At 42.6% G+C, this 26,393-nt stretch overlaps 1 protein-coding gene across 1 annotated transcript in view; it reads left to right on the forward strand.

Annotated features, from left to right (window-relative positions):
* The window catches only part of itgb5 (integrin, beta 5), a 50,744-nt gene extending 32,298 nt beyond the window's left edge, over positions 1-18,446 (forward strand). The window contains exons 12-16 of the mRNA XM_086220754.1: positions 8,202-8,424; positions 10,545-10,645; positions 14,266-14,385; positions 15,586-15,752; positions 16,064-18,446. Coding sequence (XP_086076880.1) covers positions 8,202-8,424; positions 10,545-10,645; positions 14,266-14,385; positions 15,586-15,752; positions 16,064-16,159 — 707 coding nt within the window. The 3' untranslated portion in view covers positions 16,160-18,446. The remainder of the gene's footprint in view (positions 1-8,201; positions 8,425-10,544; positions 10,646-14,265; positions 14,386-15,585; positions 15,753-16,063) is intronic.
* The last annotated feature ends 7,947 nt before the right edge of the window (positions 18,447-26,393 follow it).

The following is a 26,393-nucleotide window of genomic DNA, read 5'->3' on the forward strand; positions in this document are numbered from 1 at the left end:
ATCTTAAAGTCTATTTTTTTTGTGTAATTGCAGTTAATTGCTCAGTTGTCTCCAGTCTAAACATGATGCCAGTAGGAGTTTGTGGACATCTGACAGGTTGTTGTCTATCTGCCCCCCCAAACCACCAACCCCATCCCCCTTTAACCAATTTGATGCAAACCAGAGGTGAAGGTGACTTACATATTTGTCCACTGGAGCCAGAACAGATGTGGTCGTGCGCACAGTGGTTAGCTGATAGCCAGATGTTAGCAATAGCTGCTATGGGAACATTTATTTTGTTTTGACTCAAAAGAGCAGATGAGCAGCAGCTTTCTGGCACATTTGCACGATATGGTGCTACAACGATCCCTCTAAAAATAACTCTGCAGCTCATTTCCTCTTCATAAAGTCTCCAAACGTTGTCTTAAGCCAGTTTGATTTGATCCAGCTTGTCTCCAGGCAGAGAAACCCAGGATTGTATCTGGACTTTATCGAGAGCCCGAGTGTTCTCTACTGTGAAATATATTCCTGAGCCCATAATTATGCCTTTAATGGCCACCAGTCTGTCAACTCGGCGAGCCTATGATTTAGCTTACGCTACATTTTCAGAGGGATGCTAGTTGGGGGTGCCGACCACAGACTGTGCGCAAGGGAGTATTTCAGTTTTTGACACTTAACACATTTCAAATATCTTCGAAAACTATTTGCTATTCATACAGGGTTGCAAAATTCTAGGACCCCAAAGTTGGAAACTTTCCTTGGAAAATTAACATGAGAAGACTGGAAATTTTGGGGTAATTTATTATAAATGGATTTATCTTATGGCAGCACAGTGGTGCAGTGGTCAGCACTGTCACCTCACAGCAAGAAGGTTCCAGGTTCAAGCCCCGGCTCCAGCACAGGATCTTTCTGTGTGAGTCTGCATGTTCTCCCTGTTCCTGTGTGGGTTCTCTCTGGTACTCCAGCTTCCTCCCACAGTCCAAAGACATCAAGAGGGGACGAGGCTGATTGATACTCTAAATTGACCGTAGGTGTGGCTGTGAGTGGGAATGGTTGTCTGTCTCTATGTGTTGGTCCTGCAATGGACTGGTGACCTGTCCAGGGTGAACCCCACCCCTTGCCTGAAGGCTGCTGGGATAGGCTCCAGCCCCCCCAAGACCCTTAACAGGATAAGCAGTAGAAAATGGATGGATGGATTTGTCTTGTTTATATACATACACAAATGTAAAGATTTTGTATTCTCAGAAGCAGATATCCATGTTAACATTAATGTACATTTACAGCAGTGTGAAAGATGCCAATAATTTGTGATTGTGATGCAAGGATGCTGAGTTAATTACAGTTCGACTAGAATCACCTTTAAATGTTCAGTCTATTCCTATTAATTTTTATGGAGATAAACATTTTCATGCTGAACTTTTATGAAAAATTTAGAAATGTCGGTGAAGTAGGGCTGTAATCTCCCAGTCGACTGGTCGCTTTTTTTGCCACATTAATTTAATCAGGAGGAAAGTACCGAAAGCACCCCTGTTTCACAAATAACAATCTATCTTTTGAACACCCCCCTTGTTTTTGCTATTTTGGACTGGCCCGACCCGCTAGAGACAGACAGACTGAAGAGTACTAGGCCAACGTCTGGTGGTTTGATGAATGTATTGTGAATTTTGACGGTTTCATTTAAAGTCAGTCCTCATCCACCATGTCAAAGACATCTGCAGCGTGGCAGCATTTCATGAAAATAGATAATGGGAAAAAAGTTGAGTGCTAAGTTTGCAATGTTTTCATGTCACAGCTCCACGACAAACACGATGGCGTATCACCTAAAAACGGTAAACTAACTTGTCCACCTTAGGTTGCCCCGTCAGTTTTGAGTCTATGAACATATCAGAATTGATATTTCAATTTTTTAGTCTAATAATTGTTTTGTTTCAATTGTAAAGATTCTTTCCGTGGACTTGCCTTTTGTGTTTTTAGAGTGAAGTTTTAATTTAAAAGTCTATTTGTGTCTCAGCCGCGATGCCGAGCTCCTCTGTTCAGTCTCTCTCTGTGCGCAGGACCAATGATAGTGTCGGTCAATTATTATAACGTGACAAAAACAATTGTCTAAATATTCCTCAACAGGTTTTTTGCTGATAGTTGACCGAGAATATTTTTCATATATAAAAGTAGTCGATTTTTAGTCAAAATTTGAGGTTTGCTTCAGTCGACCAAGAATTTCTTTGGTTGATTACAGCCCTGCTGAAGTTATTAGAAATTAAACAAAAACTTGTAGCCTTTTTTATCCTTTTTACTGTGTCCCTTAAAATCGTGTTCAACTCAGTGAGCTAACATGCAGCTTGCTTTTTTCTTCTCACTTTAATAGCTGTTATATAACAATATCTTCCTCAGCAGACAATTTATGCAGCTGTGAGGAAGAAATCGCTGTTCGAGTTTTTCTTTTTTCTTTTTTTCCTTTAAAACTATTCCAAGCACTTTCCTAACTTCTCACTCTTGTTGGATCACAATAATGGAGTTTCGAAGTCCATTAGGGACCTTTTTCTACATACTGCAGTCAGGAGGAAAATCTCATCTCAAGTTCTAGTTAATTGACTTTCTGTAACTCTCAGTGCTGTCTCAGGATAATTACGGTAGCTATTTTTTTGCCCAGTTTTGATTCTCTGCTAAAGCTTTAATTTTTCCCTCAGTCAGGCTGCTTTATTTGTTAGTGCATCCGAGTCATGGATGGATCGTGAAGAACTGAATGGAACAACACTTGTGCTGTTTTTCGTTTTCATCAGAGGAAGTGAGACGAAGGGGCATGTCTGGCAGCACCGGAGTTGCTTGTTCTCTGCTACTCTTGTGCCTCCTGTTCTGCTGATTTGATGGCTGACAGAGACTCTGCTCACACACTTCACCTGAGATATGGGAGGGGACAGTCTGCCAACACGCGTTCTTCTCGTTCAGGCTAATATATGGGCTCTTTCTGGGTCACTTCGCCTAACTTGGCTGCTTGTCTAGGCTGACTGGATGTCTCTGAGCAGCGTCATGGAAAAGTAGTGGGGGAATGAGGAAGGTTACAGCTCTGAAAGATCAGAACACATTCCATGTCTCCTCCTCCTCCCAGGCTGCGGCTGTGTGTGTAGCAGTGTTTAATCTCAACTCAAACAGCAATGTCGGAGCGGCTCGACTGTGCGGCCAAAAGCAATGGAGCAACTTAGCAGCTCAATAGCACAACAGGATAAGATGATCAAGAGATTGTGCAGTTTGAATGCTTTGATTATCACATGTGGGTCTTGTTGACTGCTGCTATTCAGTTCATCATGTGATGATTAGCTCATTGCTATCAGTACTTAACAAAAAGAAAACTCAAAATAGACATTCAAGTTGAGATGCTTCTGACACCTGAACTTGCCTGTCAGCTGTCCAGTCATATTAGTAACCAAGATCAGTCTGACACCGGCATGCATTCATACTTTCATGTCTGACCTCAGGCCTAAGTTCTTTTTCTGAAACCAACCATAGTCTGAAGATCATTTGTGAAAATGTCCACAGTCTGTGATGGTTTACTATCAGAGGAGTCTCTTTTTCTTCCACTCAATCCCTGAAACAGCAAAGAAGCGACACAAGAGGCAACTCAACCTGTGAGTTAGGTACAGGCATAAATAATAAACCTCAATACATAACAGGGCAGATGAGTAGGACTTTGTTGATGTTTACACTAGATTTTCACTGAAAGCTAACATAGGCAAAACTGACCTGACCCTGAAAGTCATTTCCCACGTATGTCAGTCGCAGGCTGCTCATGTGACTAATTTATATTTTATTCACTTCGTGTTCAGTTTTAGTCAGTATCACAGGCATTTCCGATACATAACTGTGTCTGGTCCTCTTTTCAGCTATAAATAATCAACTAGTGACGGTAACCCGTGGCCTTAAAATCAAACCAGTGAGCTGAAAGATGCTTAAACACTCTCTAAAGTTGGTGGAAAAATGGCAGCCTTGGGTGACTGTTAGACACCCTTTCACTCTACCTGTAGCACCGACCCTTTGATAATAGCAACAATTTATTGGTGCAGCTTTAGGGGCAACCATGTGCACATGTTTGCACGTGCTTGTATTAACACAATAAGCTGTGGAGTGTTTGAAGGTAGCAGTCGTGGTCGCTGCTCGTCAAGACTTGTTGAACATAAAGTCCACATATAAGCAGCTGCGCTGGTACTTGGACTCCAAACTGACACTCCTTGTTGTGTCAGAGCTCGAGCAGCAGCGCTGTAATGTGAAGTCTCATTCCCAGTGTTGGTACCATGACTCAGCCACATGCCACTCATCACAGCAGCCCGAGGTTTGGGAGGGGCGCTCCAGACTTTTAACCACACCAAAAAAAAAAAAGAATTAATTTGATCAGTCTCAGTTTTTCCACCTTTTACAAATGCAAAGGTCTGAAGAAATAAGAATAGAAAGTGAGACGTGTTTATATGAAAAAATGGAAAGAATTAATTGCATGTCTTTGAGCCCAGACAGCGTGTTGCACAACCATGACCACATGGTGGCTGATTAAATAAATTGTCCACTTCTCAGAGGATCTGGGTCAAACCCTAGGCCTGGTCTCCCTTCTCAGTTATGTCTGAGGTGACAGTGTAATCTGATTGTCATGAATGTACGTTGGACAGAGGGGGCAACCACTCCTACACAGAGGAATTTTATTTGTTACTGACCTATTTTCTCCTCAATCAGAGGCAGTTATCAGAACAGTTTTCCTGTTATTTTATAAAACAAGGACACTTCTAAAACATGGCTTTGGATACTCTATGATGCCAGATATGCAGAATACGTGACTGGTCTGACTCTCCTAATTCTTCCAGGAAAATTCCCACGCCTCCTTGTGGTGTCCACACTCTATAAAAAAGCCCAACATGCTGGTTTTACAACATCTCAGATCCAGTTCATTTACCACTTCAGGATCATCACCGTCTGAGCAGCTGCCCATGTATGTCCAATATATTCAAGGAATATTGTTTGTTCAGCAGCCTGAATGCTATCATATGTGACCAGCCTGAGGCCTGCTTTGATTAAGACTGCTCATCTCCCTTCCTGTCCATGGCCATCTGTGACCGTACACATGAATGTGGTCTTTGTGGAGGGTCCTGGAACAACCGCTGTGAAAAGAGCTTGTCAAAACGTGGCCTCCTGATTACAGCTGCTGTCCTCACTCTATCAAGGATACCCGTCCTACAGTGTGGGAGAGAGGCTACCGAAACAAATCAGTGTTTCAACATAGCCCAGTGGGACACACTTTCACCCGAGCCTGGCCTCCCGCTGGATTTGTTCCAGAGCAGATAACTAGTTAATGATTCGTGTGTGTGTATGCATGTGTGGTAGACGTGGGTTAGGTCAAAGCTGTAACACTCTGCTCCAGCTTCAGCTGTTCTCTGCTGCACCGGAATGTCAAGTTGTTCTCTCAGGACGAAGAAACTGAATGGGAGCAAATGTCTTGTATCATGATCATGGTCTATTAATGGCATTTGATGATCAATGTCGTCGTCGTTGTCGTCCGATTATCCAGTTGGTCCGGGTCACGGGGCAAAGGCCATAGCAAGGAAGCCCAGAGTGTCCTCTTCCCTGTCACTTCCACCAGCTCTTCCGGGGGAATCCCGAGGTGTTCCAAGGCCAGCCGAGAGATATGATCCCTCCCGGTCAGACATGCCTGGAAAACCTCCCAAGGGAGGCATCCTCACCAGATGCTCAAACCACCTCAACTGACTCCTCTTGACGTGGAGGAGCAGCGGCTGGACTCTGAGTCCCTCCCAAAAGACTGAGCTTCTCACCCTATCTCTAAGGGAGAGCCCAGCCACCCTGCGGTGGAAACTCATTTTGGCCGCTTGCATTCGCGAGCTTGTTCTTTCAGTCATTACCCAGAGCTCATGACCATAGGTGAGGGTAGGAACGTAGATTGACTGGTAAATCGAGAGCCTCCCCTTTTGGCTAAGCTCCCTCTTTGCCACAACAGACTGGTTTAGCACCTGCATCATTGCGGGTGCCACCCCAATCCACCTGTCAATCTCCCGCTCCATCCTACCCTCACTCGTGAACAAGACCCTAAGATACTTAAACTCCTCCACCTGAGGCAGGACCCCCCCCCCCCCGACCTGGAGTGGGCAGGCCACCTTTTTCCGGCTCAGGACCATGGCCTCAGACTTGGAGGTGTTGATTCTCATCCCAGCCGCGTCACATTCAGCTGTGAACTGTCCCAGCAAGAGCTGGAGATCATGGCTTGATGGAGCTAAGAGGACCACATCATCCGCAAAAAGCAGAGACGACATCCTCCCGCCACCAAACTTGACCCCCTCCCCCTGAGCCTAGAAATTCCTTCCATGATCAATGTACCAACATTTAATAATAATGATCAATAATTCAAAATGATCACAGCACTGGTACTGAAGTTTGATCTGTAGTTGCGTATCGTCGTATACTGTGGTCTCATATGCACTTACTTATGTAAGTACTTGTCTTGCTTGCTGGTCCACTCTTCCAAACAAAATGATTTTCATGTCAGCCATTGTTGTTGAAAGTACTGAAGAAACCCAGAAAAGCAGCACTAAAGCATAGGTGTCTGAACGCACGTCTATGGCATAATAGGTGACGTGACTAGGCTCTGGTGTTGAGCCAGTACAAGACTAATATTCAGGACAATGTTATTCTGAAGATGTGATGGACATCAAACTGTTCATCCTTGACAGCTTATTAATAAATGTAAATAACAATCCTGTGCGACAGTATGTCGTTGGTGTCGGTTGGCCTATAGATTTTAACCAGTATAGGCACTTAGTGCCCATATTCAACTGTCCATTTTTGTGGTACTTGACTGTTTTTTGTCTTGTGTGGTACCAGGTGTTTTAGATGTTTCACCATGGCCAGCTCTGCCTTTCATATTATAAATATTGTTGGAAGTGGCGTCTGTGTCATGTTTTGAAATGTGTAACTGCACTTGACACTTTGACTGTTGGATTTGAACTCGTTTACCAGAGTAAAGCAGCAGATATTGGCCTGTTTTTGTAACCTGCACTCTCTGAAAACAGCAGAAAGCCACAGGGTCAAAATCTCCCTAACTATGTCAAGCAGCAGCTTTGAACATAATTAGCTAGTAGCTAGCTAACTTACAGTACAAGCTGAAAATAGCTAGTTTGGAGCGTGCAATTAGGCAGGTCTCCTCAGGTGTGTCGGTTCATTGCCAAATATGAATATAGAAACAAGCTCTCTCTCTCTCTCTTGCTCTCTCTCGCAAAACTAGAGCTTATTTGCTTCAGTGTTGACGTTGTTTATGTTAACATAATGATCTTGTGAATATTGTCAGTGTTAGCACCTGACACCAATATTCCCAGTGCCATATCCCTTAATACTTTTATTCTCATACCGAGATGTGCTTTCAGTTATCTACTTGGACAGATAGATTTAATTCAGAACTCACTAGAATCAAAGTAATTTGGTTGGTATCCCTAAAAGTATCTGGCATCCAGTTGTATTTTTCCTCATGCTGCCTTTTACTTAAATAGCTTTGTCTTACTTTTTAAGGCAAAGAATTCTTCTGTGTTTAGATACTTGGATATAATTTTGGTACTTTTGGAATTCTTTTGGTGTGGAGTGTACGGTATTTTTTTGGTAGTACTGTATTACACGCGCTAGCTGAAAAGCGGAGGTCAGTTGAGAAGTGTTTAAGAGTCAGTGTGAAAGAGCTGGAGGCCGTCCGCCATGGGATCACTAATCGTGCTCTTGTGGCTGAATGGAAGCAAATTCCTGCAGCCAGGTTCCACCAGAGGAATGTTGGCACTTCCAATTGCGTATTAATGCCCTTGATTCAGGAATACGTTGTTCAAGAGTCTTGCGGGTGTGTGTAATGTTGGAGCGGAGCATGTAATGCATTCCTTTGGAACAAATGATTCTGCAAGTGATTTTCATCAAATTACTGGAGCTGAATCTTCCAGCTCAGATTCCAGCTTTTTAAACACTCAAAGCCATTTAGCTTTTCCCATAAAGTGAAGAAATCCAGCTAACAGCGAGCCCCTGATTCAACGTTTACTGTTAGTGTTATCACATAATGTTTCCCAAGTCCTCGTTCTGATAGGTCAAACACAGTGTCTCTTCATTCAAGAGTTTGAGGATGTTACCCCACCAGACCTGTGATGCCTAATATGATCTCCCTGTAAATGATGCTGATTTCCTCTTCTCTTTCCTCTCCTCTCTTCCAGGTCATGGAGAGTGTCACTGTGGCGAGTGTAAGTGCCATGCCAGTTACATCGGTGACAACTGTAACTGCTCCACAGAGACGTCGTCATGCATGTCTGATGACGGGCAGATGTGCAGCGGGCGAGGCCAGTGTGTGTGCGGCCGCTGCCAGTGCACAGAACCGGGGGCTTTCGGAGACACCTGTGAGAAATGTCCCACCTGCCCTGACGCCTGTGGCACAAAAAGGTAACGACAGGCGTGGGATGATGTCGGTAGCAGCCGTCCCAATATAACAAACTGTTGGATAGCAGTGCCCTGTCAGATAGTAATTAACCTTTTTTTCATTAAAAAACAAAGAAAATTGTAATTTTAACATATTTAATGCTTTACCTTGAGGTTTTTAATGAATTTAGGAGCAGCTGAAAACTGGTTTACACTCCTTCGTCATTCACGATCGGATTCAACCATGCTGATAGGTTAGACCCCTCATGTCAAGTCAGCGATCAGCACGTTACTGTCACTTCAGAAGAAAGAGAGACAGAGGAGTGAACAAAAAGCGTATTTTCCAGCTTAACTATTAATATCTTACATATTACATGTTATGCATTTTAAGCAAACTGAAATTCAGTTATTGTTTATTTTAGAAAAATGTATTGTTTCAAAAAGAAACCACCACCACGACACACCAGTTGCTGAACAAGATGTCCGTCAGGTGTTACTGTTTCTGTGTCGCCTGGATCAGCGGGAGGGAGGATAGATGGAGTAGCAGGAGATATCAATATGGAAAATTGGAACAAAGCTTAGAAATGTGTCCTCAGCCTGCATCTCATCAGCTCTGATGTGGATTCCTGTTGGGGTCAAACTGTCAGAGACATCAAATCCTTCCTGAGCTCTCACACTTATCTAAGCTTTGATGACAGAGTCAAGAGAATGACCTCTCATGACACGTGTGACCGAAAAGGGAAACTTTGACCTCGTTGATTGAACTTGCAGCACTCAGAGCGTCAGTTTAAAAGTCTAGTAAAGAGAGTCTGAGTCAGTAGACGAATGGCTGCAACTTCTCAACAGGCATCCGATCGTGTCTTCCATGAAGCAACTTCTTACCTTTGACCAGACCTGGAGTCATGGTTGCTTTGTCAGGTGTTTGTGCTGCAATTAAAAACTAATTGACACATAAAATTTCACACAAGCTCCACAGCAGCTGGAATTCACGGCAGAAGAATTCTGCTTTCACATGTTTTTGTTTAAGTCAGTGAACCTTTTCTTTGTCTGTGTAAATCTCAACGTTAAAATTAGTAAAGCAAGAAGATCCTGCTTTTTATTGACGGTGATTTGTGGTAACATTGGTTATTAGTCAGTGTTATACAAGCTTCATATGGTCATGAAAAACCTTGTAAAGTTTTACACAGATTTCTCCCTAAGTTTTAATATGTAAACAGATGTTTAAAAGAATATATGACGGGGCAAACCAAATTTAGGCCCAGGGACCAAATTTGGCTCAAATGACTGTATTCATAAGACTGTACGTGAATCACTGTGTATGCTGTTGGCTTTCTGAATGTAAAACTATATAGGATGTGTAATTGATGATTTTTCTGTGTTTTGAACCGGAAACTGAATGGCGCTGTACCGAAATGAGGAGCGAAATAAGAAAAAAATAAGGAGGCAGAGAAAGTGGTTGACATGCAACAATGTGTGTTTGTTTTAGCCCACAGCTCCATTTAGTCTGAGTTTTGGCCCACAAAGGAAATGTTTGGGCAACCCTGATAAATGGTAATGAAAATTTTCCTCAAAGATGTGAAAAATTACGGAAAGTCATGGAAATATTGATGTGTGTGTGTGTGCGTGCACGTGTGCGTTTTGGTGGAGCGTAATGCAGCTCTTCCTCCAGCAATAATAAAGTTCAAATGGAGTTTTTAAACAAACTTTCATGCAGCTATAAAATGTTCCTGGAACCTCCAGCAAGCGTTCCAGCTTGTGTATGCACGATGAAACATCAGTAACTGAAACTCCTGGCTGCCGTGTGTGTGTGTGTGTGTGTGTGTGTGTGTGTGTGTGTGTGTGTGTGTGTGTGTGTGTGTGTGTGTGTGTGTGTGTGTGTGTGTGTGTGTGTGTGTGTGTGTGTGTGTGTGTGTGTAGAGTTCAGTCAGTGCTCATTGGCTTCCGCTACTCTGCACACATCTTCAGTGTTTCAGCAGCTCAGTGGGGTGTTCTTGACAGCTGTCCTAACCAGAGCAGAAATAACAAATAGTATAATAAATTCAGAACATTGTCCTGGGTCACTGAAGGCTATGCTCTTTCTGCAAGCTCGTGAATAAAATAAGTTTCAGAAATGTTCCTCTGAACTTATTCTCTCCGTTCTCCAGAGAATGTATCGAGTGCAGGCTCTTTGACTCCGGGCAGCTTGCTGACAACCAGACGTGCCAGCGCCTGTGCAAGGACGAAATCATCACTGTGGAGACCCTCAGTGAGTAAACACAAGCATACTATACACACACAACACTACACACACACACTCACACACACACACACACACACACACACACACACACACACACACACACACACAAGCGCAGACACCAGCTGGCCAGAGAGAATAGTGTTCACATCTGTGACATCTGCAACAGTTTTGACTTTCCTGTTACATACCTCCTCAGCTCTCATCCTTCATGAAGTTCCTGTCCTTGGAGGCGGGGCCACACCACACTGATGCAGTCATTCCAGCCAATTGGGTTAAACATCTGATATGACAGAGACATGCTAACACACAGCTGAACATCTCCATGTTTAATTCTCCGTCCTGCTTCTATTAGTGTTTTACTTTTGAACACAGCAATATGGTACTTCCTTTATTTTGCTCTTTTTTTCCCAATTTGTCAAATCGTTAGCTCGTAACTGCAAACTTGAGGAAGTGCACTCTTAGGGTGGAGGAAACTTCAAAATGGTAGAAGCAGAGAACATTCCCATTTTGACTGTTAAGATTTTTGTAATGCATACTATTTTAACAGAATTATCCTCCAATATATTGAATGAAAGGTTAAGTGTATAATTGGATGAGACTGATCAGATTGGATTAAACTTTATTGTCATTGCACAAGACAGCAACAATGCTTTTCCCATCTAAATAGAAGACACAAAGCAGAGGAATGTGCCTATATATAGAGATGTATAAATACCCACCAGTTAGGTTAGATTCAGTATGAGTATGCTAAGATGATAGCAGTAGTACTCACATACATGCTGGAGGCTGGATGCTCGATCAGCAGCAGCACTGTGTCAGACTGTCCATCCATCCATTCACTTTCTATACCGCCTATCCTCCAAGGGTTGGGAGGGGGGCTGGAGCCTATCCCAGCTGACATTGCGCGAGAGGCGGGGTTCACCCTGGATGGGTCGCCAATCCATTACAGGGCCATCAGGAGCAATTATGGGTTCAGTATCTTGCTCAAGGATACTTTTGACATGGTCACCGGGGGAACTGAGAATCGAACCAGCGACCCTTCGGTTCCTAGATGGCCACTCTACTTCTGAGCCATGCTGCCCCATGTCGCCTCGTGTCCTGAGGAATCAAAACACTGTTGAATTCTGCACATATCTGTGCATTGTAATAAACTAACCACGGCGCTTGATGACAGAAACGGTAACTTTCATCAAAAAATGATGAATCAATCATTCCACCTTCCCTTCAGAAATGAGTTTCCTGCGATGCTCACAGAGCCAAATGAATTATTCATTATTTATTTCTCATTCATCGTCTAAAGGACAAGAAGTGTATATCTGTGCTCTCCTGCAATGGAGGTGAAAAGTTCAAATGTATAAATCAGCATCAACTTCTAGTGAGACATTTGTGGAAAACCAGTAACATTATAATCCCTTCTAACGAAAAAAACAATCTTTTACTCAATATTTGAACAAGTTCAGTGGCAGTAAATGAAAGTTTTTACTATTATTACTATTTTCGATTCATTTTTGGATTATATATATTATATAATAAAAAAAATGTTAAAAAATTACTCTGACAAAGAGATGCACAATAATTTAATATTTTTTTATATTTGCAAATAAGAAACAGTTATTATTTAGAGCATGACTGCACAACGTAAATAGTATGTTGTTTTTTTCTTTCCTTCATTAATGTTTATTTCGCCGGGTGGCGTGGCTCAGAGGTAGATTGACTGTCTATCAACAAAGGGTTGCTGGTTCGATCCTCTCTTCCCTTTTATAACACTGAAGCTGCAAAATGTATATGAACAAAGGATTTAATGACTCAAGATTTTATTACGCAGTCACTCTAGATTTTTCCATCAGATTGTGCAGTGCTGCTTAGTATGTGTTTTTTCAGTAAGTACAAAATCAATGAACATCAAAAACTTGTCATTAAACAGATGATATTGAGGCTAAAAAAAAAACCAATATTGTGCATCTTTACTTTTAAATGTTAAGCACTGAACTATCTCTCTGTAAACACAATCAGATATGACTTAACCCCCCCCCACCCACACACACACACACACACACACACACACACACAAAACAGGAAAGATCCATGTGTGAATGTGCTCTCTGGATTTACTTATCCGTGCTCTCTGCCTCATCAAGTATCTCAGGCGTGTCCATGTTCTCAGGAAGGAGAAACAGTATTAGTTCTAATGCGCCACACTGTTGTGAGCAGGGTCTGTGCAGGAGGTGAGGTGGCGTCTGACGCTGCGTGTCACGCATGGGACTGAGCAGTACTTCCATCTTGCTCTTTTTTATGCATTTTAACTTTGTGCATCAAGAAGTGAGTTGAAACATCCAAAAAAATCAAATTAAAAAAAATTGTCTGTATGCCTGGGAAGTGGAGAAGTTGAGAGAAGATAAATGCATCAGGGCTGAGCTCATGTTAGTTATTCAAAACTCTTCCTTGATATATTTTATGTCCAGTCTTTTGGTTTGCTTTGTTTATATCCATTTGACTGGCTCTCTTTTAATGACATCATCTCTCTTCTTCTACAGTGCTAATTATGCTCATTGCCATAAACCTAATATTTGCATAACGGTTGTTGAAACAAAGCACAATATTTGCAGGTTCTTTTGCTAAAATTTGCGAACTTCCTGATTCTTCTGACTTCTTCACACAGTTGCACAGCTGTCCTCTGTGCTTCTTCTCCACCATTAGTGATAACAGCACACCCAAGAGTCCTTATGTCCAGGATACAAAGTGGCAGACGGTCATGCGGGCCTTTCACAGCTCCACCCACTCTTCACTCCACACATAGACCTGTAGTGTACCTCCACCTGCCACACGAACATGCACCTGCTGCTCTGTGTCTCTGTGTTAACGATGTGCTGGGCGTGCTTGGCCCCTCCCCCATCCCGGTGGTCTGAGATGGTCAGTTTCAGGCTGCTGTGATGCTGCACTGCTTGAAGGATGGGGACTATTTTAAGATCCTTCCTGCTTGGCCCAGCATGGCCCCAGCCCACATCTGACGTGATTCACAGCATTCCTGGCTAGTTCAACCATCTGACCGGCTGTAATGGACTCCACATGTACATTCCAGATACTTTGTGCCTGAAGAGGAGGGGAGGGGTTCATAGGGGGAACCGGGGCGTTCTGACCTAGCCCTCCTTCATGGGCTTTTGAGATGATACAGATTGAAAACATGGGCATGAGTGTATCTGTGTCTTGTTCAGCAAACTTATTTTCCTGTTTTTGCCAAGTTGTGATTTCACACCAGAGAAATTCAGGCAATGTTGTGACGACGGCTCACATTCTGTTTTTCTTCAAGTGTTGGATTCCTCTCAGACGTAACCTCATCTCTTGTTCCTTTGTCTGTGAATCTGAAGCTAAACTGAAGACAGATGATATACAACCACTTTGAAATAACAACAGCACAATAGTGTTTTGTACACGAACATACATTATGAAGAGGGTAAACGAGTGAGTAGAATACATACTTTTCTGCTGTCACATACTCTTGTCATTTTGTTTTTCTCTTTCCTCAGTCCTCTGTCTGAACAAGTGTTGTTGGAGGAAATGAAATTCATGATGATTTTGGCTGATCGAATCTCTGTTTCTCTCTCTCTCTCTTTCTCGTTCGTGTCCAGAAACCGACGAGCCTGGCGCTGTGCTTTGTCTCTACAAGACAGACAACGATTGTGTCATGAAGTTCACATATTCTGAGCACGCCAGCGGACAATCCATCCTCACAGCTCTTAAAGAGCCAGGTCAGTGCTCCAAATAAACAACAACAGATGAGGCATTCTGGCATGACTCTGCCTTTTCTTCACCACAACAATTTTGAGGTTAGAAAGCGACACCTGCTAAGATTTCATTTGTGGCATGTAGATCAACAAAGGTCAGCTGCAGCTTCCTCAAACGATGAGGCTATTTTTATCCCTCCACAGGGGTTATGGTATATTTTCAGGTCAATGTTTTTGTCTCTTTCTCTGAACTACTGTAGGGAAATTTAGCATCAATGTTCACTGGAACTGATCAGTTATTGCTGGTCAAAGGTCACTGTAATGGCACAAAACACACGCCTGTCCAAAGTTCCTGCACGTACAATGACTTAATGACGTTTTATATCCAAAAGGTCAGTGTGACTTCAGAATCTACTGTCACACTTTTCTGGCCATTAATGTTCCATTTTGCCTAAAAATAAGAGAGTTAGAGTCTCGCACGTCCGCATTGTTTTGTGACTTCTTGGACTGAGTCAAACTGGCTCCGTAGAAGTTCATAACCGAAGAGCCGCACATTCCCTGGACGGAGGGACAAATGTTAGTTGCAGAGTCATGGTAAAAACATCCACATCTGTCTGTGGCCCGCAAACTCCAAGTTTTCTTCCCAAAGTTTGTTTATTAAATGTTACGTGAAAAAGAACAAATAAACATTCGGAGAACACAAGTTGGATTTTTTTTTTCTTTCCTGTTGACCTACTTCCAGATATCCCTCTGATGTAAACATGCACATGGAGACGCTACGCAGCAGAAGGCTGTCTGTGGATACATCGTTGAAGACGCATGAAAATTGTTGTACCGAATCACAAAAAGAAAATAATTGGGGAAAAAAAGATATTTCACTAAAAACAATTGGAAAAAAAACAGATGATGTCGTGCAAAATTTGTTGGACATAAGAAAATATCACAATATGGATATGGAGGCATTTAGTTGAACAGTGATATTTAATATTGAACATTCTTGCACTGCTCTGATGTTTCTTATATGAAACTCCTGTATCTTCTAAAGCCAGAATACCAGAACCCTCAGAATTCATGTTGATAAATATCTCTTGATCATTATGGAAATGATTTGTCATAATCAGATTTTTGACCCTGGAATTGAAGAATTTAACACTCTTACAAGTCAGTTGCAGTATATGATAATCTTGTCTGATGATGTCACTGATGTGTGTCTTTCCGGGTCAGAGTGTGGTGGAGGACCAGAAGCCCCGATGGTGCTACTGGCGGTGGTGGGCAGCATCCTCCTGGTGGGAGTGGTCTTGCTGGCCGTCTGGAAGCTGGTCATCACCATCCATGACCGACGAGAGTTTGCGCGTTTCCAGAGTGCGCGCTCGCGTGCCCGATACGAGATGGTAATGGCGCTCACCTTGCCAACAGAAAACCTTTTTTCTTCTTTGAGACTGACAAGTCAGATGTTGTCAAATGACCATCAACTTTAAGCATACATGGAGGTATCTGTCACTAAAGCCTGCTAGTAAAAAGTGTTGATTTGTATTGTAGAGTGGAATTGTTTAGATTTGAGGAGTGACTGCCAATTCTCTAACAGCTTCCTGTGTTTATCAGAGTACCACACAATTGTAACAGAAGTGAAACAACAGATTTTGGCAGGAAGCGAGAGGTAGTGAGTGATGCGTTACTTCTGCCCTTGTCCCCCCACCCACAGGCCTCCAACCCTCTCTACAAGCAGCCCGTCACCACACATTTTGTTGAAACTGATTTCAACATGTATGGCAAGTCCTACAACGGAGGAGTCAACTGATCCCTCAGAACATGGCGCGGCAGGACCGGTCCAACAAGCAGAAGACTAGGAGGGGGGTGGGGCAAGGAGATAGTGGACTGAACCCTTCACACCCCCACCTCCACCTCACGTGGCCCACAACTAAAGTGAACTGACCTAGACTGTGTCTGAGGGACAAACGCATGGCCTTTTCTTTTCTTTACGGAGGACGTTCAAGTCCACAGAGAAGTGACTTTTTTTTTCCTTCACCAGCGTGTTTTCATCCTAGAGACAGAAAGTAGAATTAGCAGTAAGTCTAAACAAGATAATAACTCAAAATCACATAAAACCACCACTGATTCTTTGTACAGAGCAGCAAGATGTCAGCTTTTTTGTATATTTTTTATAAATGTAAAAGTTCTTTTTTTTTCTAGTATGAACTATGCAGCCAACGGGATTTCCTTCTGGATCAAATGAATTTCAACCCACTTCAGATAGTTTAAAAATCATAAAATTATTAAAAAGCACATATGTCTGAAGGTGGCAACAATGACGATGATGTGGTACTACTAACATTTATATTAGACTTTTACCTTCATTTTGCACAGAGAATATTTAGATTCATGTTTCATAAGGATTTAAATTTTCTTATTTGGGGGGTGTGTGTGTGTGATTGAGTGTGTGTGTGTGTGTGTGATTGAGTGTGTGCGCTCCAGTTGCTTTCCCTTCTCCTTAACTGCAGGTTGGTGCTCTAATCCCTATTATTACCGTCAACTAAGCCAATGAAAAGATCAAAGTAAAAAGTTAGATGTTGATCTATTGACATTGAATGAATTTTCTTTCCTGATAATTTATTTCACGTAATTCAGTTTCGTGCTGGGCCTCACAGGTCTAGAACCAGACAGTGAATTCTTAAATCTGTACGTGGCCCCCCCAGGCTCGTTCTTTTCTATTGAATACTCACAAAGAGCTAACTTCAGGGTAGACAGTTAGATTTTTCAGAAAGGTTCCTACACCAGCGAATCACGTCTAAAGATCCTTTTGTAAAACTATCATGTTAAAGAATTTTGGAGAATTTTGATAATCCCTTTGATATGTTTGGGTTTGAAACCAGCGGTGCGGCGACTTCATCTTGTTCCGTTCACTCGTTTCCGTCTTAACGTTTTGCAGACGCAGAGCTCAGAATAAGACCTCCTGATTCGTGTTCGAAGAGGTAAAAATGTGACTCGTAATTGTTTGGTCCATTTTTGGACAACAACGAAGCTTCGCAGCTCTGCAAAGGGTACTAGAGATTATACTGCTGTTTCAAAAAATGTTCCAGTTTTATAAAAATGCAAGTTGCTCAGATCCAGTCAATAAATTAAAATGTTAAAAAAAAGTTATGAAAAATTATACAAATTTCAGTTATAAGGTTGTATATTGTGCAATCATGGCCATTAAAAAGGGCTCTAACAATGGAAAGAAACTTCCTACAGTGAAATATTTTCCAAGCAATGTCTCAGAGTAACGACAAAGTCTGTGTTTAACATTTACACATGAATTCTAAGTCATCCGAAATCTGTAGGAATGTTCAGGGCTTCATTTAGTCAGAAAAGCTGGAGGTGTCACTCAGAAAATTCATTTTGACATCATTTTTCAGTCTGCTGAACTTTGTTCAATGAAGTTCATTCACTGGATTCATCAATAAAAACAGGGAAAATGAGGGGAATCTAACTGGTTTCAGATCAGTTCTTTGGATTTTTCTGGATAAAGGTTAAACATGTCCCGGTCAATACTTAACAGCCTTAAAACTATTAAATATGATGCGTGGCTTTGTTGAAACCGCAATCCATACAGAACAGTAGACGCCTTTGACACACGCTGAGTGAATAATGGTGAATATTGAGGTGGGCTGCTACATTCAAGGGTTTCTGACGCTGTTTCCATGCTGCTGTTTTTGTGAGTGGGCAGAACATAGCGTCCAGTGTTTCAGTCGGTGAGGAGGGGTGAGCCTGGGTGACGGAGAAGGGTCCTCTGTGGCCCTTTTTTTTCCTTTTGTGATGGTCTTACAGCAAAAGTGTCAGGGACTTGGAGTGCATGGGTGTGTAAGAGTGTGTTTGGGTGGAAGGTCTGTAAATAATATGTGGGTACATGCAGTGCCTGATGAAATTAAAATGTTTTCAGCTGTGGCGTTTTGGACTCGTGAGCTCAAGCCCACCCACTCAAATCCTCAACATGGGTGCAATAACACCCCCCACCATCACCACCACCACCACGTGGATGACCGATGGACTCACACCGCCGCTGCCACACGTCTCTGTAACTCTGCCCACTGAGCAAAAACAATAAATGTGCTTTTGTCAAAAGCCAGTGAGTGTGTTGTGTTTAGTTCAATCATGTGTTTCATATTGTAGAGGAGGGGGAGGGGCTTATATCTGATCTAATTTTAAACTGTGTATATGACTTAAAAGTGGGTCTGCTGGCCCCGCCAACCGTGCATGTGATCAAACTGACGCAAAGGCGTGTGTGAGCTGTAATTGACACCTCACTGGTTAAAGCCCACAGTGGTCTACCCTATAATTATGTTCTGTCTGTACGTATCATTAACTTGTCCTTATTGTTATTTTCAAGCATCTGGGGGTTATTATTCTAGTAATATTATTCAAATGTTACTCTAGATCTCATCCATATATACAATGTATAAAGACAAATTCACAATTTTCCACACAAGTAATCTTTCACATATTTCACCCAAAAATGCATAAGATGTGCTAGACAATATATGCTATACTTATGTGCAGAAATAATACAAAAAGGCTTGAAAAGATTTAAAGAAAGAAATGACTTGAATATAATATTAAGCTTATTGGAAGTTTAAAATTAATGTAATAAACGAGTTTTAAATATCACTACTTGGCTACCTAAAAAAATTAATCACTGAAATATGACTATAATTGTTAAGAATTACTGCAGGCTCACAAGTAGGTGTGTGTTGGAAATACCAATATTTTAAGATCAGATCTTTCTTCGCGACTGCGTGTTGTCATGAAGCCAGGAGGACCTTTATTTCTTCAGTTGTTGTTGTTTTTTTTAATGGGTGTTAGAGGTTGCGTCTCATCTCTAAAAGGAGAAATTTAGGCGACATTCACATTGCAAGCCTTAATATTGATTTTATTCTTTAGATGTGATTATTTTGTTCGATTATCCCCCTCATGTAAAAGATTCCAGTGTGAATCTCCCACACTTGTAACCACGATGATTTTGCTGGGCGAAGGCTGAAACAAAACCAACAAAAGGTGAAATATAATTCCGACGCGGCGGCCTCGTTCTTTTGCTACTAATTTGTTAGATTGGCGCTTCTTTGTTGCTCCGCTGACCATCGTCGCGCACCCTCAGCTCCTGCAGCACGGAACTGTCACGAGTGTTAGTCTTGGGTGGTGTAAAATCGGTCAGACTGAGGTCACACACGGAAGCGACCGGCGATCAGAAATGCAAAGACAAGATGTGATTTGTGCCGTTCACAAATTCAGGATGGAAACAAATCCGAATATTTCCGCTGCATCGTGAACGTTGACTTGTGGGTGTTGTGCAGGTGGAGGGGAGCACCTAAACCTGCACACCTCCGTCACGTTTTGGTGCTTGATTCCACTCCTCTCCAGCCTGGTCTCATGTGAACAGAAAGAGGACAATGAACAGACATTTTAACGCATGGTCAAGATGAGTCACAGGAAACGTTCATTCAGAAACCATCAGGGCTCTACTGGCTGGACTGGTGGAGAACTTCTTTCTGATTTGGTCTCCCCCTCAATTCCTTTGTTTTAGGGTAAATAAGCTGAACATTTTATACAAAGAGCACTTTTTCAGACACATAATCTATCTGACAAGTATTTCTGTGATTAACCACTTTTTATTGAATACGATTAAGTGCCTACTTGTCATTTAACAATATTCAGGTAAGTAACAGTTTCCCTGTTTGACTGTTTTATCATCCATCGATAAAACAGTCATTGATGTGAAATTTTAGAAATGAAGTATTGTTTACCTCATCCATCCATCCATTTTCTTCCACTTATCCTATTTAGGGTCATGGGGGGGGGGGGGGCGGGGGGCTGGAGCCTCTCCCAGCAGCCTTCAGGCGAGAGGCGGGGTTCATCCTGGACAGGTTGCCAGTCCATCATATATCCAACACATAGAGACAGACAACCATTTGCAAAAGCTAACATGCTATTAAAAGTCCCTCTCTCCCTCTCTGCGTCTTTGTCTCTGCCCCCCTTGACTAAAGACCAGTTAATCTGGGTTTACTTGTGCATTTGGGACAAAAGCCGAGTCCCCGCTTGTTAAAAACTGCTTATTTTTGGGTGAGTGGTTAAAGTTATGCAACTAACTGGTCAGGGTATTTCTCCAGTAAATAAATGTCTGTCTAAATTCCCCTGAAGTGTGTGTGTGTGTGTGTGTGTGTGTGTGTGTGTGTGTGTGTGCGTGCGTGCGTGCGTGTGTGAGGGACAGACAGCTGAGATCATACTGTCTCCTAGTGTTCTCACCCCTCACACCCGTCTGAGAGAAGCTTTTTCCACTAGATCAGGTCATTTCTTTAACTTCTCAAATTAAAGTTTCTCTTCCTCTTCTGGACTTGTTTGAGGTCATTCAAAAACTTCCCTGATACATTTCAAGAATCAAGAATCAAGAATCTTTTTTGTCATTGTGGGAACATCAAATTTCGCAGAGACTCACGGCTTGAAATCCACACATATAAATCACAGACTTTTCAATAAAACACTTCAGAAAACATCAATATAAACTCATTTTTTTCTGCTTTGTGTCCTCTAAACTGCAGCTTTCAGCAAAAACTGATTGACTCCTTCTTCTTCTACAGCTTCAGCATAAACGTAAACCAGGCTGAACCTCCGGTTACAAACCTGCTCTCATTCAGCTGCTGACAGTTCAGTCACTTGATGATCAAGATGCTCTCTGACAGAAAAGAACAGGTCGTGCATTTGGCATTTTAAAAAAAGCTCAAATATTTTGCAGTTTTTAATTGAAGTTTAAGTTTTTAATTGGATATCTATTATTTAAATCCTTAGAAATCTGAGAAGTAATTATTTTATGTCTTGAAAAGATATTTCTCCCATTCTGTGGGCAGCATGGCTCAGAGGTAACATGGCCGTCTAGAAACTGAAGGGTCACTGGTTCAATCCTCACCCCTGGTGACCATGTTGAAGTGTCCTTGAGCAAGATAGTGAATCCAGGATTGTTCCTCATGAGAAGGTTGGTGGCTTGCATGGCAACCTTCACCATCAGTGTGTCGTGAATGAGATGACACCGTGGAGCGCTTTGAGTGCCGCTGAGGTCGAAAAGCGCTGTATAAATGGAGTCCATTTACCAATCAGAAGGAGGTCAGTGACCACCAGGGAGCACCATAACCCTCCAGGCAGTGTATCACTTTAAAGTCTAATGAATAAAGATTTTTGCTGACGCACTTTTTTTTTTTTTTTGTGAATTTGCACTTTGAAGCAAGCAAATGCAGGTTGTACTAGTCACAATATCAGTTCAGACTTTTAAGTTCATACTCACCTTTACAAACTTTGTGACCTGTCATTTATCTTCATCATCTGTCACATTCTTAAGGGACAACAAACTCTATTTTTTAGCATGAACCTCTATTTGGGGATAAATGCTTGGACAGAAATTCATGGGCGTCTCTGTCGGCGTCCACATGCCTCCTTTTGATATCACCTGTCCTCGTTTATGTCTTATTTGCATCCCAAAAGCTCCGTTCAAGTACAAATCACAGCACGCTGACCTTTGACCTCATGTCGATGAATGCAGCTACTGTCGACCTGCAACAGTTAAATGACGTGAAGTGGATGATCTAACAGGTGAATTACAGAAAATTACACAAGTCTAAAAACACCTTCGAAATACTAAATGACGTTATTGCTCATAAATCACTTCTGGGCACTTTTGGTCCACACCTTTGTAAGTCAGCCATAATTTCACCAGGCCTTATTTTCTAAAAGTTTCCCCCAATGTAACTGACAAGTGAGTGAAGGGTGGAGTGCTGTATGTAGGAATACTTGGGGTGCTGCTGTGCTTTCACTACATTTACATTTACATTTTCAGCAGTTAAAATGATACCTCACCCTAAAATTTGCATTTTGCCTTTCAGATACTCAGGACTGGGCGTTTTGATCCCCCAAAGATGTTTCCCTCACCTCAGCATCACTTTGTTGTGATTCTAGAAAGCAGACAGATCAAATCACACATATTTAGCTTGAAGCTCGTGGTGACCGATGGCTAACAACAGACAAGCAGTCGAGCACCACATCTTCTTTATCAAGTTGTAAACGCCTTTAACACCTTATAACGCTTTAAGTGCGGCACTAGACAAGTTGAACAAGGGTGAGGAAGCTGGTTCACCTGATAGTTGTGCTCAGTGCCACTGCGAATCAGGGGCCAACCAGAGGTGTTGTGATTGGTTAGTTTTAGCTCAGATCAAAGTGGTTATTCAGCATACAGCTGGTAAGAAAGATGTTGATTAAAACAGAATAGTTTAGATAGTTTATAAACAGACTTTTTTTGACAATTTAGCTGTCAGTCTCCATTAGCCTTAAGCTAAATATACATGTCTTGTTTTTCTGTACTCAAAGTGATGCTGGAGGGGGGACAAATGACTTTGTGGGGTCAAGAAATCTCTTTGTGAATACTTGAAATGCTAAATATTCTTTCTATTAATTCTCTGTCAAACATTTTTTTGATTTATACGTACAGTATATAAAGAAATGGGAAAGTGAAGGCTCAGAGGTAGAGTGACCGTCCAGCAACCGAAGGGTTGCTGGTTCGATCCTCACTTCCGAAGGCTGGAGGCCCAGCAATGGACTGGAGACCCATCCAGGGTGAACCCAGCCTCTTGCCAATGACAGCTTGGATGGGCTCCAGCCCCCCACAACACTTAATGGATAAGCAGTACAGAAAATGGATGGATGGGTAAAGTGAAGCTACGGCAGTTACAATTCTGGCTTGTACACAGAGAGTCTGTTTGTCCTGGCTTGTACTGCCACCTAGTGGACACAGCCACAGCCTGTGTAGGTTCTCTCTGGTACTCCAGCTTCCTCCCACAGTCCAAAGACATCAAGACGGGACGAGGCTGATTGATACGTAGGTGTGACTGTGAGAGTGAATGGTTGTCTGTCTCTATGTGTTGGCCCTGTGATGGACTGGTGACCTGTCCAGGGTGAACCCCGCCTCTCGCCCACTGGGATAGGCTCCAGCCCCCCCGCGATGGGCGGAAATACAAAAAATAAGGTGCTAATGTGGCTGAAACCAGGGTCTTCATGAGGCCTGTAGAGGCTTTTGAAGGTCCCTTCATCCACAGCAGTCCTGAAGGTGATGTGTGAATCTGTTCTCTTGCTTCTTGTGCTTCCATTTGCACATAAAGAGAAAGCCTTTCATAAAAAAAGACACATCTCACAGTTAAGACACTCCTAAATCCTCCAGTGGTTTATTAAAGGTTTGTAATTAATTAATGTCAACACAGCTGCATGACCTGTGTCTCGGGGAAAAGAGGTATCAGGTACTGTCCTACTCAACCACTCCCTTGACTATTTAACTAGGAATATTTCTTACTCCCTCCTATGAGCTGCCCTTTTCCAGGGATGAAATTTCTCTAACGTTTTAAAGTTCACCTCAATCGGCCTAGGAAGTTTGGCTGGATGGGCGTACATCACACTTACAGAGCTGAGTCCGCTCTGCCACCTCATGGATTTAACACAGATTAAAAAGTATTTTCTATCATACATCTCAGCTGAAGTTGTGCGTGATGCTCATTCATGGTCGAGCTTTGAACCTCTTCAATATATCTATCCATTTAAAATACGTGCATGTTTTCATGTGTTGTCCTAAAACAACTCCTACAGTGTAGTCCTGTTTGCCTGTTGTTTGTCTCCCCCTTGTGGTTTTATTTAGTAATTCTCCTTTTTTTCTCGTCTCTCAGTAGACCCCGTCCAGTGTCTTGTTTGCAGTTAATTACCTGAATTGTATGCAGCTGGCACTGCACTCAGCCCACACCCCATACACACCTCATCTGAGCTCATTTGTTTGGTTTCTCTAAAGCAGGGGTGTCAAACTGGTCCAGTAAAGGGCCGGTGTGGCTGCAGGTTTTCATTCCAACTGAACAAAAGCAACACCTGAATCTACTTAAATCAACCAAGCTGTGTCCACACAGCTCATTGGTTGGATCAGGTGTTGCTTTTGCTTGGTTGGAATGAAAACCTGCAGCCACACCGGCCCTTTACTGGACCAGTTTGACACCCCTGCTCTAAAGCCTCTTTCACTCTGCATCAAAAACGCAGATGAACATGGTTGTTTGGGCTCTCTGAAAGGGTCGACTCTGCATTTTAACCCGCGTTGTCTCAGGTTTCCCGCGATATCACCTGTTGACGTAGATCTACCCTCTTGTCGCATTTTGATTTTGTCACTGTGCCGCCTGTCAGGCTGTCATTGTGGAAGCTCCTGGAAAAAAAAAAATTATAAAAAAAAAATGGCTGCGCTGCGAGAGTTGCTCACTCATCTCACCATAAAGTTTTGGCCTCTGCCATAAGATCTGTCTTCCTGAGACTCTTTTTTTTTCACTCCTTTTTTTCAAACAGTTTACATGTGGATGATCTTACTGAATTAATCTTTGCTTGGGAACTCCCACCAACCCGGGAACCCTAACCTGAACTGCGCAACCGAGAGGTGGCAGCTCTGAGATTTTTGTTCTGTTGTAGCTTGGTCTTATCCCGTAGGTTAAGGCTCTGTCTGACAGCTGTGTTAGTCCCTGTTTGAGGGTTGGTCTAGCCCATTTAGCCAGAGGCCAATAGGAAAGGGAAAGACGCCAAATACAGGCACAAGGAAGCTATGAGAAAACCAGAGCTAGAGGCTGAACATGCTCTTGAGATTAAAAAGCTTGAGGTCGAGCTGAAGATTAAAAAACTCGAGAGTATAGCAGTTTTAGCTGTTTCTCAGTTTCCTAGTGGTCTGCTGCCAGATGTTCCCAGCTATTCCTTCTTTGATGCCAGTTGGCAAGTGCCCTTGGTCCCTCCATTTCAGGAATCCGAGGTGGACTATTGTTTGGAGTCCTTTGAAAGAGTTGCTACCACCTTTAAATGGCCGGAAGACTCCTGAGTGCCTTTGCTACAGAGCAAATTGACCGGCAAAGCCCATGAGCCGATGAACAAAATGCCTCTGAGGGACAGTCTAAATTATTCCATGTTTAAAGCAGCTGTGTTTCGCACCTACAGTCTGCCTGAGGGCTACAGACAAAGATGTCGTGCTCACAAAATGTCTCCTGATAAGACTGTTGTAGAGTTTGCCCGTGAAAAGAAGACCTTGTTCTACGATTGGTTTGACACCTAGTGAGGTATCTGATATTGAATCTCTTTAGTCAGTTTTTCCCGATGCAAGACTTCAAAAACTCTTTGTCCTATTTCTGTCCTTTATCTGAAGAGTTGTCGTGTGGCTCGAGTGGAATAGTCCAAGGGACAGGCATGAGTTATGTTTCTGTGCCTTTGCATCTGGTGAGTCTGACTTGCGACTTAGTGAGTGGTGTTTTCTCAGTTGGTGTTCAGTCGGTGCTACAAATGCGAGGTGTGAGCTTTCTGTCAGATAACGATAATGCTGGAGGAAAGGTTCTCCCTATCCAGGAAGTGTTAGATCAGCCTGATGTTTCCCAACCAGACATCCTTGAGCTGAGCTGAGCTACCCTGACGTGTCCTGTGTGCACAGTAACATGCGCACAGGCTCACAAACTGGGGAAGGTGATTGATTTATCTGACACTGTGTTTGCAGACAGTCTGTGTGACAACGCACCTCTGCCCTCTGATTCTCGTTGCACTTCTGAAGACGGTAGAAACACTAAGGCTAAGCTTAAGCTAAAGCAAGAGACAATGTTGAACTCAGAAAATCTGCCTATGACTCATGAGAGCCTCATTGAGGCCCAGGGGCAGGCTTGCTCAAAGACATTGCAGGTCTGTAGGACTTGTCACACTTGTCAACTGGCTGGCAAGCCAAACCAGGTTATTAAGGCCCCCCCCCCCTTCTTCTGATCACCACTTTCGGCGAGGCTTTTGAGCACTTCCTGAATGACTGTGTAGGCCTCCTACCAAAAACAAGGAGTGGTAGTAGTATGAATGGTATCAGTAATTGCTGACGATGATGTGTGTAGCTACTAGATACCCCAAAGCAATTCCACCTGGAAAGATAACATCATATCAAATCAAACTTTATTTATAGAGCACCCTTCATACAATAAAATTGCAAC

Source organism: Aulostomus chinensis, chromosome 12 (assembly GCF_037954235.1).
Source record: "Aulostomus chinensis isolate RoL2024-O1b breed Wild chromosome 12, RoL_Achi_v1.0, whole genome shotgun sequence".
Lineage (NCBI taxonomy): Eukaryota > Metazoa > Chordata > Actinopteri > Syngnathiformes > Aulostomidae > Aulostomus > Aulostomus chinensis.